Source organism: Rissa tridactyla, chromosome 1 (assembly GCF_028500815.1).
Source record: "Rissa tridactyla isolate bRisTri1 chromosome 1, bRisTri1.patW.cur.20221130, whole genome shotgun sequence".
NCBI classification, from domain to species: domain Eukaryota; kingdom Metazoa; phylum Chordata; class Aves; order Charadriiformes; family Laridae; genus Rissa; species Rissa tridactyla.
This window is the reverse complement of record NC_071466.1, coordinates 40,505,251-40,524,248: the sequence shown is the minus strand read 5'-3', so window position 1 is coordinate 40,524,248 and position 18,998 is coordinate 40,505,251. Positions and strand designations below refer to the sequence as shown.

The 18,998-nt window shown below is 38.1% G+C and overlaps 1 protein-coding gene across 4 annotated transcripts in view; it reads right to left on the bottom strand.

Moving 5' to 3' along the window:
• The window catches only part of TDRD3 (tudor domain containing 3), a 114,626-nt gene that overhangs the window by 89,013 nt on the left and 6,615 nt on the right, over positions 1-18,998 (bottom strand). The window contains exon 2 of one of the 4 annotated variants that reach the window (XM_054189125.1): positions 16,733-16,888. The exons of the other annotated variants lie outside the window; for them this stretch is intronic. Within the exon in view, the coding sequence (XP_054045100.1) occupies positions 16,733-16,734 (2 nt within the window). The 5' untranslated portion in view covers positions 16,735-16,888. The remainder of the gene's footprint in view (positions 1-16,732; positions 16,889-18,998) is intronic. 4 annotated transcript variants of the gene reach the window in all.

The window sequence follows — 18,998 nt, the reverse complement described above, 5'->3', positions numbered from 1 at the left end:
AATTCAGGTGGCTGCACCAGTACAATAGAGAAGAATGAATATATCTTTCCCAGGGAGAAAAAAAAATAAAAAAGGAAGCTGTGCCTACCTGTAGTAGTGAAATTCAGGGCAAAGACTATCCAGAACCTCTCAGTGGCAGTCTCAAACTTTCTACGGAGACATGGTATACTTTGTCATCAAAAGAGCAGCTTGCAGGTAGTTCAGGCAGCTACAACCACCTTTATCTACAATAAGGTAAATCCATTCCCTTCCTTCATTTAACAAAGCAGTGTATTTGTGCTACAACAATATCTTGTAAAAACACTTTTGTAAGATTGTTAGGCAACTCAGCACATTTCCCCAGTCCCAGTCCATACAAACTCCCAGGAGGTGACTGTTTTTTACTGGAAGTAGAGAGGCTTCACAACCTTCTTAACACACATTTGTCAAGCTTTTTATCAAGATGTATGAAATAGGCTGCTCCTAACCTGCCCTCTTACAGCCCATGAAGAAAAATGCTTACTTGTTAGCCTAACCTGTGTTAGAGCAAAGGGCTATTCCTATTCTCATCCTAGTAAAGCAGGAAGGCAATAAACTAAAAGTAAGATAATTTTCAGCATAATGCAACAGCTTTGCATTCCTGGAGATATGCACCTGTATAGTGATGTTCATCTCCTTCTACTAAGTAAAAGATAACATCATGCCATGGCAAAACATTTCGGAACACAACTTCCCAATTCTACAAGCAGATGCAGCATTCATGAAGATTTATCAGATTCCTAAAGTCAAGACACACTAAGCATAGGACTATTGACATTTGAGAGGCTCAACGTATAAAGAAAAACTTCCCAGACAAAACTAAGCTACTGCACCACAGAAGGAACTCAAACAAACAATAAGCAAAACACCCAGACATCAAGAAAAACTTTTTTCATAACTCAAATGATGCACCTCAAAGTCTCAGGCGTGATCTTCAAGGAAAGGGTGCGTATGCTCCCACCTTTTCCTCCCTCTGTTTACCTAGTGTTAAATTCTCTTCCCCCCCCCGCCCCCCCAAGAGATCTTAAGTATAAAAGCTTAGCTGTTGATCCAGAAAAACTATATCTACATTGATCTGTGTTTACCTTGCATTTTGCTCACTGTTAAAAACTGAAACGATTCTGAGCCCAAAAGGTTGTTCACTTTTCCCAAATTCATTACCTCTTCCTATAAATTTTGCTTCCTTTTTATTCTTGGCCCATCATAGCCACAGTAACACTACTACTTTAGATAAAAAAAAAATATCACTTTCAAAGAGTCCGCTTGACAGCGATGCATACCTTGTAGCACTTGTTTTTACACAGATCACCTGTTTCCAAAACAGATTTATCCTCCTATAACCTTGTTTCACGTAAACTAGCTGCAGCCTACAAATGACCAATTAAACAAGCATTAATGGCTACTGCAAATAAATTAAGTCACAACGAGCAAATAAATTAAGCAGCTAGTAGGTTCCTTCATAATTTGCAAAAATGTCTTTGGGCTGACTCTAACACTCTGATCCCTGAATTGGAAGCCAACACTACAAACAGCTGATCCCCTCCAACCATTTACTGGTTACTGTAACTGTTGCTGAAGAAACATTGTTTCTTTCTCCAGTTCATTCCTCTTGATGAGAAAACACATCTATGATGGCTATCATTATTACAGATAAAAGAGTAAAGTGGAAAAAAAAAATGTATTATATATAAGGATGACAACAAAATATAAGGTTTCAGCATTAAAAAAGTAAAAATTATACAGGATGGAAAAGAAACAGAGCTCCTTTCTACTCATACCTTACAAAGGGATAGATTCAAAATCAGGAGAAACGATTAGAAACAAGAAGGCCCTTACTGTTATTGATAGCCAGGAAGAAGAGTTTTCACTGACACTACATAAAAAATAGCCCACTCTTTAGGAAGGGATTTACAGTATACAAGAACATTGATGCCTCAAAACGCAGAGACTGTAAAACCTTAGATATTTCTTTGCAAGAAAACATTTTATTTTTTTAAATTTAATTCAAGTCAACTCTTAATCTTCACCCAAGTTCCCCTGGAAACATTCTGGGGTATAGAGAAGAAACAAATGGGTGCGCCAGCACCACAGCAGCTTTCAAAAGCCTCAAAAAACTAAATTTCTCAGACTCTAATATTTCTCTGACATTTTGATACTGCTAACTGTAACTTTCAGCTTCACATCCAGCATTCAATATGAAATCCAATGCATTTGCACACAATTACAGCTGAGATAATTCAGAGCATTGGTTGAAAACTATTACAGAATTGACAAAAAAAGATTTTTGTTTGTTATTGTGACCCTGCTTCCACCTGTCACAACCCCAATTCAGGTAACAACCCTAAGTTTTGGAATTGCTGTTTTACATTTCCCCATATAGAGGCTAAAATAGGAACTTCACTGTCAAAATATTTGCCACAATGTAATAGAGACAACTTACAATTTCTAAGGATTTATGACTTCAAGATTTTGTAGCATCATTCCTGGTGTCATTAGTATTTTCTGACGAAATCACAACCACGGCATACCTTTCCTCTACAAACTTTGACAGTGTGAATGCATCCAGAAGGTTTATCAGTACAATTGTGCCTGCTTAATTAGAAATGAAACTTTCACATTGAGTTTAGCCTTATATTGTCTTCTATAACTACAGGAGAGAAACAAAAAATACCAAAATTTATGCAGTGAAAATTAACTTCAATACACTAACACAAGGATTTATTTAATTTATAATTAAGTATTCCTACATACCTGCTACAGTATTAACAGTGTAGTATCACTGATGTCAACTCACAGCACAGTGAGCTACAAAAAATATGCCACCAAGCTGTCATACTTCAAGTCAAAACACACAAGAATTGTAACAGGGCACATTGCGTGGTTTTTACAACTAGGAAAAGCAAAAAAAGTTTGCAAAAAAAGTTGCTTTATTTCTATAAATAGCTTTAGGTTTAGAAGTTTCCTACTTTAAGAAGAAATTAATTTACCAGCTAGCAGTAATGAAGAAATCATGCAAAAATTTTCAGTTTAGACTGCAGATTTTATTTTCCCCAAGGAACTGGAGCCTTCAAACACTAGATGAATATGCCAGAAATCGAGGCATTCCAGTAACAAGGATCTTGATATCTTCATGTGGTTAATTTAAAGAGCTCTCTATTAAGGTACCTAGTAGTTTTGAGACACCACCAGCTTCCAGCTCAGACGCATCCCGGCAGATGTATCCCAGACTCCTGTAAGCTGTGTGTCGTACCCGCCAGCCCTTAGTCTCCACTGGCATCAGACACCTGCCTGTCCAGGTAGCGCCTACAGGACTTGGCACTGGGCTCACGCGGGCACGCTGCCCTCTTCGCCTACAACGGGAAAGCAAAGCTTCTACCACAGCTGCCATCCACAAAAAGAGCGATAACAACATTCCTCTACCTCACAAAAGCACTGAAGGGAAAATTGAATTTGAGGTAGGGAGCATTCAGAGGCAAAAAGCGGCTATTTTGATGAGCAAATTTGGAGTCTTTTTAATCAACAACTAAACATTTGAAGCAACACGGTCATTATACCTCATGTTCAGAAATACTGCTAAGATCACACACACACAAAAATACACTCCTTCCTCTGTTATCTTCCTCCAAGGAAAAGGCAGACAAAAAAGCACATTTATTTTATATACAGTGATTTATTACATCTGCTGCTATAATTAAAAATATAATTAAAAAGCAAAAACAATTAATATTGCCTACCATGGTAAAAAAAAAAAAATAAAAAAATAAATCACTGGCTTGTATTATACATCCATCTTAACTACAGCTAAACAACGCAGAAAACAAATACTACTTTAAAAATGGCTCAGGTGTAAAGGAACATTTTATGAACTACCACTGACCCTCTGAACTGGGCCTCCAAAACCAGAAGTCGAAGCAAACAGCAGTAACTCATCCAAACCTCCAGAGCCTCAAAGGCACGCAGCAAGGGCCAACTTACACTTTATATACATATATATATACACACATATATATACATATATATCTCCACAGCTAGAAAAGGGAAGAAGCAATCTGCAATTGAACTAGTGCCACCTGAGCAGTTCTGATGAGATGCAGTGACCCTCACTGCAGAGGGTAAGCCAGATATTTGAATCTGAACGAGTCACTCTCTGCTCCATTTGTAATCACCACAGCAATTTATCTTTCTTATCTTGGACACCTAGCTTCGAAAGAGATGAATGGCTTTCTGGAGGTAATTATTTCTGCAAATTTCATGGAGACTTAAGAGTAACTAGTGCAACACAGGCACCTAAATTTTAGACAACTAAATTTAGACAGAGGATTAAGCCTGTGTCTACTGTTGGAGCATAACTCCTAGACGACACATTCTTGATACCAAGCATCAAGACAAAAGCTATACTTTCCAAAGCACAAGCTAAGATTTACCCAATACTTGAACACAACTGCAAGATAGCCTTTCAGTACGTCACAGAACAAGATAAAGCCTCTACAAAAGTAGGCAAAATCATAACGGTAGGAAAAAGGAAATTCCCTCCTCAGAAATAACAATTGAAAATATGTATATACATAATCAAAGTCTTCTGAGAATTACAAGAAATCTCTTAGTTTCCTGAATATCGAAGAAAAAGTCCTTCTTAGGAGGAACTACACTTGTGCTTCCCACTCTTTTCTCTGACAGGAACACAAAAACAGCTACTACACAGACAGTCTTGTAAAGGACTTGCCCAAGAAGTTAAAAAGAATCATTTTACCATCCTCCACCAATGACTGAACTTGTTGGCTCACAAAAAATGATATAGATTGATTTCGATGATTTCAAAGAAACTGTTACTTCAAACACCAGCGCTTGGTGCAATAGATTTCCAGAAGTGCACAGAAGGGAGACAGCAGCATATCAGGATGACCGAATGACATCCCTCCTGGAAATCGCCGTGTCCAAGCACACACAGCACCACAACTGAAAGCCATCAGCACAGCTATAGCCATAAACTGCTTGCACTGCCTCTCACAACGTTCTCAAGTTGATTTTATAACCGTATTTTCACATGTAAATAGAAAATCCAGGAATAGAAAAATAAAGCTCTCAATAATTTATCTAATAGGATATATAGAAAAATCTACAGGTTGCTTTCAAAATCTATATATTACTACACAAAAATTATATTCAAGACACACTAAGGTTTCAAAGACAGTACCAGAACATTAAAGGTCAAACAGTCTTTTTATGTGTATTTACACACAATACTTGAGGCATAGGCAAGACCATAATAGGCAGTCACTCCTATTCTCAATAGCTACTATTTGCAGTCCACACTAAATAAAAAATTATGCCACCCTTAATTCTCATCAGAGAATCCAAGTGAACAATATGAAATAATTACACCTGCCTTCAAGGGCTCCTGTAAGGTGAGATAACATTACCTTCCTTTCACAATATGGTATGAAGCATAGCTAGATTTTAGTTAAAAGTGTCAACAGGACAAGCATTAACTTTGAATGCTCTACTTGAAATCAGACTTTTTGTTGTCTGATAATTAGCATTTTCATATTAATTTAGAAGTATGCACTGAATGTACGAATGAACTCCACACTCCTGAAAATCCCAACTCCAGCTTTCCTCATCACTCTGCTTCCATCCCTAGTCAGAATTCACAGCCTTTCACTTCTCAGCCTTCTGTATCTGATGCAAAGCAGTTTTCTCTCAAATCACCATCCAAAAGTAAGGAGACAGAGTTACAGAGAAACTCAGTAATATCTACAGGGAGGTAGGTAAAGAGTACTTTGGTAAGTACACTCAAAGCAACTTGGCGTCTGGCTTACCATTTTTCTATTCTGGCAACATGTATTTTATTAATGTCATGATGTCAGATATACATGCTACAAAATTTCCTCATGACCTTAAAGGTTCAGAAATATTTTCAATACCTCAGAACTCTTTAACTCACACTGAACACAGGAAAATATGTTTGATAGAATCAACTAAGAGATTAAATAGAAGACATTTCCCTTATCCCCTCTCTATATTCTACTGACAAGCTGTAAATGCCTACCTAAACAACTCAGTAAGGGCTTCTGTTTTCCTGTACACTCAGACTATGCTTACCCTTTATGGCCAACTATTTATTTTGCCTTTACAGATTTAAGGATCTAGCCAAAGTCTGCTCAAAAATAAAATAAAATAAAAAAATATGTTCCTCATGAGACCATTTTCACATCCCTCTCCACAAACATGACTGCCCCCATCTCTCTGACATTACTGATAACCCTTTGAAAGACCAAGAGTCACTACCTGCACTTGGCAAACTATTACGCTATTTATTACCTAGAAGTTCAGAGAAGTTAATCGTTTGACAACAGAAAATTTGGCTTTCGGGAAGAATGGTCGAATAACCATATCAAATAGCACAGGTCACAGTGCTGATCTCATAAAGTTGCTTTGTCCATACAAATTTGGAGTATTGTGTCCAGCTTTGGAGTCCTCGGCACAAGAATGACATGGACCTCTTGGAATAGGTCCAGAGGAGGGCCACAAAGATGATCAGAGGGCTGGAGCACCTAAGCTACAAGGACAGGCTGAGAGAGTTGGGATTGTTCAGCCTGGAGAAGGCTCCAGGGAGACCTTATAGCAGCCTTCCAGTTCCTAAAGGGGGGCTACAGGAAAGATGGGGAGGGACTCTTTATCAGGGAAGGTAGTGATAGGATGAGGGGTAATGGTTTTAAACTGAAAGAGGGGAAATTTAGACTAGATATTAGGAAGAAATTCTTTACTGTGAGGGTGGTGAGGCACCGAAACAGGTCGTCCAGAGAAGCTGTCGATGCCCCATCCCTGGAAGTGTTCAAGGCCAGGCTGGATGAGGCTTTGAGCAGCCTGGTCTAGTGGGAGGTGTCCCTGCCCATGGCAGGGGGGTTGGAACTAGATGATCTTTAAGGTCTCTTCCAACCCAAACCATTCTATGATTCTATGAAATTTGTTCAGAGAACTCCCTTTTTACTCACAGACTCTTTCCTGAATCAGGCATCATCTTGCTCTTCCGCAGCCAGCACAAATCCTTTACTATGTGTTTTGCCTAAGTTCACATGTGGAATCACACACTCACCTCTCCTCTGAAGTTTGATTGATGGATATATAGAAATTCCTGATCTCCGTGCTAACAACTGGAGTCACAAACTACTGTGTTAAGTCTCACCTCGCAATAAACTGTACAGTAGCATGCACATCACAAAGTATTCTTGATATGAATTAAATCGATACATGCTGGTCATAAGCCTGAAAATTTTAATGCATCTGAAGTTACTGAACTCCAGCTCCATCCTCTAGAGGCAACATGACAATCTATCACGGAAACTTACAGAACATTAAGTACAAGAGTTTTCATAGCTCCACCTATGTTTACTGATGAGGATAAGTATTTTGTGAGCAAGCCATGGGGTGGGGGGTGCTGTATGGGGACTAAGACTTCAGGAGACAGCTCCTGCCATCAACAGCTTTTATACATTGCAGCTTTCCCTTGACAAAAAAGTCTCTTTAAACGGTTTATACGGCTGAAAACTGCAAGCTTCAGTACAAAGAAATGCACAGGACTTAGACAAAAAAGGGTGACAGAAGTGACATATAAGGATGAAGAACAAAGGGGGGGGGCGGCGCGGAAGACAAAATAAGTAAACTTGTCTCTGCTTTTTTTTTTTTTTTAATATCACTTCAACCGAGACCACTCAGTTTTCTGCAGTCTGATGTTCTTTCAGCAGAATTCAGAAAGGATATCCAGAAAGAACGGAGCAACATGAATCTGTCTTTATTGTCACAAACAGGTAACTAGTATGACAGCCATTTTGCCAGATAACTTGTTGCTTTTTTTAAAATATTTTTCTCCTCTTTTCTTGCTTTTTCTCTTCTTGCTTTAGAATTATTTGACTGGACTTAATATGTTAGCAAATGTGGAAACTTTGTAACAGCAGACACATGTTCCCCTTCTCTATTCTGTGCATTGCAGGTTAATTGAAACTTAGAATTAACTGCAATTCTGCTATCCTGCATTAATCCTTTCCTCCTCCACCCCCCACGCAGCTACTTCAGATTCTGCTTTCCTGACAGGTTTCACAAACAGTTAAATTCCAGTCTGCTTCTGTCTGAAGAATTAACAGCTAAACACTTTAGCCTGCATCTGCTCTTGATCTCTACCAGCTAAGGAAGGAGGTGGTAGTGAGCAAAACTAATGCATCAGGATAAATAGAGAAGTTAAATTCACAACTTCTGTTTTCTGATTCCCAGGGAGAAGAGAACAACATAACTAACTCAGAGTTAGGACAAGTCATGATGCCTCATCAGTAGGGAAAAAGTAACATTTGCAAAGCAACGCTTAAGATCATCATCTTCCTTATTTTGAATGCATTGCCACAAATCAAGACAAGATGCACTGAAATTTTCATTTTCTACAAAGAGAACGTCTTCAAAAATTATTCTCTTATGCTTTGCAGCATAATTATCTGCCAATAGCCACATAAGTCCTATAAACTAAATCATAAGAGAAGGACACCCCTCTCAGCCATTTTTATTTTGGACAAATATCGATAATATCCTTTCTGCACCTGTTGAAATTTTATTTACCTCTCAAGTCTTTCAGGAAATGGTCACTTCCAACCTGTCTTGAATGATGAGCTTAGTTTCTGCTTCTAGAAACATGAAGGGATTAAAAACACTTTGCCACAGCTGCACATCTTCCTAGCAAAGAATAACTGCAGTGGATAATTGTACAAAGAATAACATCGTGCACAAAAATTAGAATTCAACTCATAGCACTGCATGAACACTAGCAACTCTTCACTGTTCCAGTGCTAGGTATCTGAGCCTTTGTCGATTCCTTCTGTTGAAGTTGCTCCAAATGTCAAAATACACACAGAGACAAAGAAAAAAAGAAAAAAAAACAACAGACTGATTCGCTAAGCCTAAGGGGTAATTTGCCTGAGATGCTGAGGCAATTCTAAAGGAAACTTGATTATTTATAAAACATGGAACAGCATCAAAGAAGAAAGACGGTTTCACCACAGCGTGTCTATTAGGGATTCACAGACAAAGCATGCTCTCACAGGAGGCAGAATACATGGTTCAAATCCCCAGGGCCTGAGCTCATATCCACTTCACCTATACTGAAACACTCTAGCTACTGCACTAACGGGCACAAGGAAGAGACAGACACTTTTGCCAAATTTCCCCTCCCCCTTTTTGTATTCAATACTTGGAAAAAACAAACAGTTCACAGATTAAACAGATAAACCATTTCACATGAAGTCTAGTTTCTTCATTTTTGTTTCAGCAAACAAATCCAAAAGTTTTTAAAATGCAGTTGAATTCAATTACCCTGAGAAAACAATGATTATATATTATGCAGTCTGTCCAGCAGCCCTGTCACACTGATGAATTCTAATCACGCAGGCCAATTTCAGCCAAATTTGACAGACAAACACAGGTCTCAGAGACACTGAGTTCCCCCAAGTTTCACAGAAATCGGCTGACGGGTAGAAGCAAGACATACAAATTAGCAGTTGTATTGTGGAGAAGGGAAACAGAACTTGGCTCTCATCCATTTCGAGCAGCAGCAATCAACTGGTCAATTGAAGCACTCGCCTAGCTCCAAACCAGCCATAACACACGCTGGTGCTTGCCAAACAGAGAGGGACGTGAAAGGAAGTCAAATGTGTCTGGGTGGCACAGACCACGAGAAGGAAATGAAGGAATGATAGTACACAGGCATCACACAGCACCAAGGGCACTGCAACAGGCGGTCACAGGAGTCGAAGGGGAAAGTTTACAATAATTAATTTAATTTTAGGAGCGGAGGGCACAAGCCTGAAGACAAACACATTTTCACGTTTCCACAGCTCTCAAAAGCTTATTTACAGCTTGTTTTTCGTTTCATCAATAGAGTCAAGTAATCACATGATGCTATGACTCAAAACCAGATTACTTACTTTCTTTAATGCAAGTTATTTAAAGTTTATGCCCTAATATTCTGATTAAAAAATAGTGTATGTCACAACATTAAGCTAAACAGTACATGGTGAAATGTACATCTGCAACTCCATAGAAAAATATAATTCACAGCATATGATGGGGTCAGGCCTCCAATGAATGCAGGCAGAAAAGCAAGAACCAGCTGAGATAAGACATCTCAAGAAATAACCACCTCTCAGCTGAGAAGTAGTAACCGATGACACTCTTCATCTGCCTAGTAGTAAAACAGCTGTATCATCTTCACAGAGAGAGATAGCATGATAAAGCTAAACCCCTTTATTCTGCATGTTTAATGACATAGGAACATACCCACATCCAGTCACCAAGTCTCACAGAAGCCTGTGCAAGCCAAGCCCCACCTCTTGTATCGGCAAACGACTGTTCACACTCTTACACTCACCCTTTTACCCGAACTCACAAGTACACGAGGGGCTAAGAGGCACCACCCAAAGGCCACGCACTTGCAATTTTGAAACCTGCATGTGATTTATCATGCATTATATTTAGCTTAATAAGCTGTTAATTAATTTTGGGGGGAGTAGGGGGCTGAATAACACCACAAGTGCATCACGTCACATTTTCTCAGTCATTTGGTACTTTCCTCTATAAGGACAGACATTGAACGATATGTATCTACAAGCTATCTCCCTTCATCTTCCTCCTTCTCCTTGTCAGATCACTTCCTCTCCTAAACCCTCCCTCCTTTCAGGATCCTCTGTCTTCTGTCTGTCCTTCTTTATTTGACAGTAACAAAGCTGATCAAACACACAGAATGCCTTTCTTTTGAAGATTTAACTACACAGAATAGGCTTCTTCGCCATGAAAAAGACTGAAGAAGGGATTTGACATATCTGTATGGTTGCAATTGACTTTGAAGAGATAAAAAGGGGATTGGTTATTCACTGTCTTTAAATTTGCAAGTGGGAAATTCAGCAAACTTAGGAAAAAGGTGTTTCATACAGCACATAAAGTTGTTATTCACTATTCTGTGGCTGCTAAAATTTTACATAGGGTCAAAAAACAACTGCATGGATCCATGCAGATGAAATTTGTCAAAAAGTCTATTTAAAATAGAAAGAAAATGTCCAGCTGAGGAAATGCTGAAAAAACAAGTTAAAAGCTGAGGAAACATTCTGAGATGTCTTCTCTGCATATCTGTCACACTCTACATACAGCAGTTATTGGACCGGATTAGAGACACAGTACTGGGACAGAAACTTTGATCGACGCAGCAAAGGAAACTGCAAGATCCACTGTAGAGACAGAGCAAGGAAAGATGTGCATGGAGAACAGAACGATTTAAGTTTCTTGGATCTGTAGTGAAATTAACTCAAAATACCACTTCCACATAAAATGAAGGATCTTTCATCTTTCTTGTTAGTCTCCAGTTCATAAATTTGAGAAATCAGAAGTTTAAGTAGCTGTTAGACCCAAAAAGACATTCCATTAATGGTTCATATTAAGTACTTGCAGGAGATGACACACTAGTAAAAACCAAACTTTGCAAGAAGCAGCACCACAGCAGTGCCTTGGCCAAAAGCAACATCATGGAGCTCAAAGAAAAGCATTGAGCCATAGCCCTGCAACCAATAAGGTTGGGAAGCGGCTGGACAGAAAGCAGCTCTGGGGGTTCATGGTGAAGAACAATTTGAACACAAACCAGTGTGGCCATACAGTAGTAAAGACTAACGACATACTGGGCTGCCAATAGCAAGACGGTAGTCAGCAAATCAAGAGATAGGATTATTCCCCTGCCCTCAGCGAAAAGCCAAGTCTAAAATATCATGTCCAGTTTCAGAGTTCCCCATTATGAGAGACGACCCAGAAACTGAAGATAGGCCACCTAAGATGTTTTTGGGGGCTGGAGCCCATGTCACAGGAGCAGAACCTGAGAGCGCCGTTTGGTTTGTCAAGTTTGTTCAGCCTGAAGAAGAGCAGACCAAATGAGGAACTAATTTGCCCCCCCGCCCCCACTATCTGAAGGTGGTGTAAGCAGACAAAGCCAATTCTGAGAGGCCTGGAGTGAAATGATAAAGTGCAAGAGACTCAGGCTGAAACATGGGAAATCTCAACCATACATATGGGAGAGAAAAGTTTTCCCAAAGAGTGGCTAGGCACTGGAGCAGGCCACCTTGGAGATATCCAAAGCTCAACTACACAAGGCCTTCAGCAAGATGATCTAACTTCAGAGTTAGCCCTGCTTTGAGCAAGGGCTGGGGCTAGGACAGCCTCTCCAGAGCCTGTCCGAGCGAACTTTTTTTTAAACGACATTTTGAGTACCTCAAAACAAAGCAGAACCTGGCATCTTTATAAAAATTAATTCCCAAAAAATGCTTTCTCAAAGGAACATTTTGTGCGCTTTGTCTAGTAAGGATACTTACTTGGTTGTTGACTACTGAAACTGGACTACGTAACATACAATATTCATACAATGTAAGTTACAGAAGGCTATATCTTTAGTAGCTAAAGTATAAAGTTGATTGTTTTTAATCACCTTATTTAGCTTATCAACTGTACTCATGAAGGAGTCTATTAATATTTCTCAATTCAAGCTGTAAAAATCTCACCTTATTACCACACAGAAACAGCACTGAACCATAAAACTAAAAAATGAAACTTGGAAACATTATTAATTGGTATTTTGTTATTAAGGCATATCTTCCATATCAGTGTCAAAGACCTGGACTACTTCTGCTTCAAGACACTTTGCATTAATTCCAGAAATAATAGAAGCTTAACACCCCCAGTGTTTGCTGACTCAACAAAACAACATAGTAAGCAAATGCCTCCAGTTTTATTTGAAATATATAAAACAGAATTTTGTCACCAACACAAAGTCCCCAAGAATAGCTGCGGTAGTGAGTACTGTTCTTATGGAATTGATTCTAGTGCTCTAACTAAAAAAAAAATGTAACTTTTGAAGACACCCCACACACATCCATCCATCCTACATATCAAAATTGACCAAAAAACAAATAAACAAAAAAAGAAGTTACAATCTGCTCATAAAATAAAGATGAAAGATAAATACTCGCTATTGAAATAACGAAGTATGTGTTACAACTGAAAACACCAAGCTTAAAATAATTTCTTTTACAGCTGTGGTCATCAATGCTTAAAATACACACATCCCTTTTTGCATAATTTTAACTCACATCAAGTTTTTATGCATAGAGAGAAGCTATTTTCAACCCTGCAGAAGTGGCAGGTTTCTTTTTATTCTACTTTATGCTAAAAATAGCCAGTTCTACAGACCTTTAAAACTAGATTTATAGCATATTTACAAAAAAAAAATCACTCAAAATAAGCAATGTGAAGGCATGCACACTCTTGCAATGTAAAAGAACACACACTAAAACTAAGACATGTTTACAATTAATTTAAACAGCTCTACAGCTACAGAGATTCATACATTTCTAAAACTAAAAAATACTACTCCATCTGTTAAAGGGCTTCCAAGAATTACTTCCAAGTTGCAGTTCATCAGCACCACATAAGCTACAGAAGTCTCACTCAACCACTGACCTACAGACAAGCATAGGTCTGTAAAAAATACGACGGTGATCAGCCAAACTACTGCAAAACCAAGTTAGGTATCCATAAGAGCAGTCTGAACATGCAACCAGGAGCATACTTTTCCTAACAGGTAGTATTTTTTATTTAAATGCTTGTAGCTATAACAGCAAAGGTTTACTATATCAAACACTTTTTCAAAGTTAGTAAAAATTAAAAAAACAGTTTGCACAAGAGAAAGCCTGCATTGCATTTCACTGCAGTTGCTACAAAGTGCAAAAAAGAAACGTGGCAAGACACCAAATGATGTCCCCTTTCATATGGTTTACTTCTTACAACATTCTTGTTGAAACAATAGGTAAAAATCAGGTGCTGAAGTAATTCCTTCACTTCTAGGCTTTATTTTCATATTCTCTAGTTTAATTAATATTTTCAATTTAGTATTTCAGCATTGAGGGCTCAGGAAGAATATGGATTTAAATTAAGGGCTCTAACGCTCAAGACACTCATCTAACCTGCCAGCCAGGCAATGTGTAATAGGAGAGCAACATACAGTCTTTATTCTCTGCTTTTTTTGAATGATGCTCTACCTCAACCTTTCACTTCCCTTCCTTCTTAAGTCAGTCACAGAAACATTTAATCTGACAGAAAATTACTTTTTGAGGTCAGTCATTAACTGGAGGAGAGGGGAAGTCAGTTATTACTGTTATCAGAAGGTAAAAATTATGTTACTAATTTAAGAATCAAACAACAATGGAACACAGTAATTATTCTGCACTGAAAACAAAAAAAAAATTACAAACTCAAACCTAAAGAAGAAACTGGAAAACATTTAAGAGTGGAATTATGCAGTTATAAAGCAATGAGCTCCATGTCTCTAGTGCAATAGCATGAAGAAAATATGGTCATAGCTAGAACGTAACAGCAATTACTATGCTAGATTAAACTAAGCTTTCTCCATTTCTTCGTGTTACTACCATGTGGTGACACGGTTAGGTTAGGAACTGAAATGTAAACTAAGAAAACAGAAGAGACAGTAATGAAATGATAAAAAAGACATTTCCTCTTCCTTTCTCTTCCCCATTCCCAAACTTAGAGAAAATTATACACTGGTAAATCCTTAGCAGCATTGTCCAAGGAAATCTTTTTCCATATCAAAAACCATGCAATAAAGAATCTTTTTGCCTCAGTGTCCAAGATCATAACAAGCATCAATCATGGCTTTCTGTAACAAATATCTATCAAGGTTGAAAACTCCGTAGATTAACAAAACTCAACCCCTCAAGCATAAAAAACACTCCAAACTTGTTTCCTCCTTTGCTCATTCCACAAGGATTTTCTCCAGTTTAGCCAATCCTTCAAAAGGAAATTCTGAAATGTATGCAAGAAAAGCTTCAGGCCAATTTGACAGTAGAAGACTTCATCAGCCATTAAAAAAAACAATAAAATAAAAATTGTTGCATACTTAAAAATTGTCACATACTTTATTTAATGACACAAAAATGGTTTGAAATCATTGTGTGTTACATATTAAAAAACAATTTTAACTATTTAAATAAACTCAAACTGGTTTAGCTTAAGATATTAAGTATACACATTGATGCATCCATTTCCTTCATTTACTCTGATTTTCACAGTTACAGACAAACAAATTTGATATTATGTATCAAAAATAAATAAAACTGCAGACAGCACTCAAGCGACAAGTTGCAGAGCAATTTGGCAAGTACTTGCCACAAGGCAGAACTCCAAGATGTTTCTTAGACTAGCTGAACAGCAACTCTCCAGTCTATCAATGATTATGTGTATTACACAGGTGTACATGTATGTTACATCCAAATTAAAAAACACAACCCTGAATAAGTTTCTAAAACCAAAAATCATGACTGTGCTCATTATACATTCTGTTTTTAACAAAAAGCAGTTTGATGGATCGTATTTTCTTACATAAGGATCCTCTCAGCATTCATTAGCAGTTCATCGCTTCAACACAAGCTACGCCCGCCTCATTCAGAAATCACTACTCTGCACAGTCAGAACCAGACCCTTGAAAATCACCCACCTTCTCTTCTACTTCTTCACTGACTTTTTTTCCCCCCCTCACACTCTCCCTCCAAATAACAATTAAATGGAAACCTCAGCACTTGCAAGTACTTTCAACTGCAAAACAGAAAGTGTTCTAAGTTGAAAACTTTAATGCTTCATTAGTGTTACCATTCCAAAAAGTAATTTTGAATTCAACATCCCTGCTTTGCATTTAAATATGTCTTGGATACAAGATCACAGTTTAACAAATAAAAAAAAGTATGTATTTGGAACCTCCTAGTAAACTTAACTGCCCTGATGCCTTTTAAATTCTCCCCCACTCCCACTGTAACTACAGTAACTACCCTAACAGTAACTACAGTAACCTCAACCAAAAGAGAGAAGTATAAATGTACTTCCAAAATAAATGGTAATTTCTATTTCTATTGTTCTGTCAAGCAATACTACATAAAAAGATGACCTAGCTGTTTAAAGGTGCATTTTCCCCATTCGGTGTACTGCCATCAATATCAGAGCTAAGTAAGTGATTTTACACCTTCATAAAATGGGACAATAATGGTATTAATGCACTTGGTAAGGATCCTGGACAGCATACACTTATAGCCGATGTTTTAATGGTATATCCCAATTCAAATCTAAATAAATATTTATATATTGACATAACTGCATACTGTATTTTGCAACAGTAAAAGAATGTAACGGATTTAAAATTCATCAGATCACCAAAAAAAAATGTTAACATGAGTCTCTACAACTACTTAATAGAAGAGATTTAATGATAAGTACACACACTGTTATCTGGCAGTAATAGCCGCAATGCAAAAATGTCAAACTTTTCCAGGCAACACCCAGAGATGTGCCCAAGATAACCTCACTAACTCCAAACTTTGATAAGATAAGCTTTCAGCAAGCAGCACTGCTGCAATACAGCAGATGCTAAAACAGCCCCTGCAGTCAGAAAGCACTGGACAAGAGCTCTTGCACTCTTTGCTCCTTGAGAAGATTTGCTACTCCATGATTCGTAACAGGCCACAGCAATTTGACACACAAAAGTCACAACAAGGAGAAGGATTTTCTTTCTTCATCTAATGAAATTCACTATTTTTTTTTGCTCAGATACAAGCTGTGAATACTGTCTCTCACTCACATTTCCCCAGGAAAATGTTGGGGCCGTGCCAAAGACACAGCTGCCACGCCACTGAGAGTATCTTGAAGCTGTCTGAACACACATGGTTTTTTCTCCTCTGGCTTTCCTCAACAGCTCTTTTTCAGACATGACACAGCACAAGAAGCTCCTGGAGCACTACGAGACAAACAACAGCAAAGAAAAAGCCAGGTTTGACCACAGTCCCCAGAGAGCACTCTCTGAGAAAGAAGCATTTTCAGCAGTCTGTTCTCTAACTCTTTGTTACAGTAAGTCTTCACTTGCTGTCAGTTAATGCCATCACTTCCATTTTTAATACCTACACCACGTTCCTCAAAGTGAAGGGCTCAAAATGATGCCAATGCAAGAATGACCATCATGGTTCAATTACTTACCAGTGTTACAAAGATTATTTAAACCACTAACTTTCTTTTTCCTTAAATGCGTGAAGCAGCTGAAAGGTATTTCAGTCCTAGATCTGTTCAGTCTTCCTAAATTCTGACATCTCACAACTATGCATTATATTAAGTACATAAAATGTGATTAGAAATATTCATACACCATTCATCCCCCAGACAGCCTTTCTTTTCTTTCTGTCAGCTGTATTATTGTTATTGGAATTAAATATCTTCCTTTTGCTCCATAGAAGCAGAAAACGTACTACTCCCAAAAATACAAACAATATGCACAGCTTGGAGAATCAGTCTTAAATTTATTTTAATAATGTTATGACTATCACCTAATAAGCAATCTATAAAAAAATAACCAATGTATAGGATTTTTAAAATCCAACGTTTCTAAGCATAATTCTATCTAAGTTAAGCTTCAGGACAGCTTCATACTTCTACATACTCCTACATGTATTATTTACATTAAGATGTATTTTATCCAGCAGTAACACTTATGTAAAATACGCAGACATAAAAGCCTACTGAATATCAGTTTGTTATCAGTATGAATGACTGTATTGGATCTGACTGAGGTGGAGTTAATTTTCCTCATAGCAGCCCTCATAGTGCTGTGCTTTTGTATTGGCAGCTAGAACACACCAGTGTTTTGGCTGCTGCTGAGCAGTGCTTCAAAGCATCAAGGCTGTCTCTCTGCAACATTACCCCCCCTCACCAGCAGGTCAATCAAAGACCACAGGGACAAAAACAGTCAGAAAGAAGGAAACTAGTACGCCACTGAGGCAAAGACATTAGGTGACACTTATCCTGATAAAGTATTTGTGTCTCAAAAAGATAGCAAAGCCTATGAATTACAAGACTAAGTAAATAATTTCTGAAACAAGACTCAATACATCTGAAACCACCAAGGACTCCAAAAAGGAGACTAGCTACGGAAAGCCTACACACTCCTACAGAACTCATTGACTGGAGACAATCAACCTGAAACACAATGTATCAAGAAAAGTAAGGCCACTGAAAAGATGGGTGTTAAAAAAAGGTCTGTTACAATTTAATGGACTTTCAGCTTTAGGTGTGTTGCAAGTAGACTAAGTTTTTCTTTCCTCTTTTTCTTTTTTTTTTTCCTTTTTTCTTTTGTGGAGTAAAGGGTTCACAGTAGCAACATCTTCACTCCAAGTTGCAACAATTCTATAAATCAACTAAATCTTATACTAGTGCTTCAGCTTCCTAGCAGATTATTCAGAGAAACCAGCAGGTGAAGCCTGTGTCCCCAAAGATGATGCATAAATCGATTTCAGATCTGGCATAACAAGACCAGAGAAGAAAAGTCTCTCCAAGCAACTAATGAAAACCTGGAGGCTGAGCTGCAGTAAGGCAGTGGAAATCACAGGTGAGACTGAGTCATAGAACAGAATAGAATCATAGAATCTTCATGGTTGGAAGGGACCTTTGAGATCATCGAGTCCAACCATACACACACACAAAAAAAAAAACAACACAACCTCTGTCATTAGAGAGTGCATGGGGGACTATCACAGTTGCTTTGTCTTTTCTCTCTGTCTTATTTCCAACAGTCCTGTTCGTGTCTCTCCTAATTCCCATTCCCTCTTCCCCCCCTGCAAACAAGAGGAGAAAATCCTTTCTCCAGGAGAACAACAGTGTGACGAAACTTACCTACAACATCAAAATAAGAACATAAATGGTGCTTTTACTTATGCAGTCTAGATCTATCTAACACAATTCCTTTTTTTCAAGGGTGGACAGAACCAGATGACAGGTAAATCAGGTAAAAAGAATGTAAAACATACCAAATCTCTAGAAGTGTCTGGAATAATTCCTAGCTTTCAGCCATTTTAGAGTTG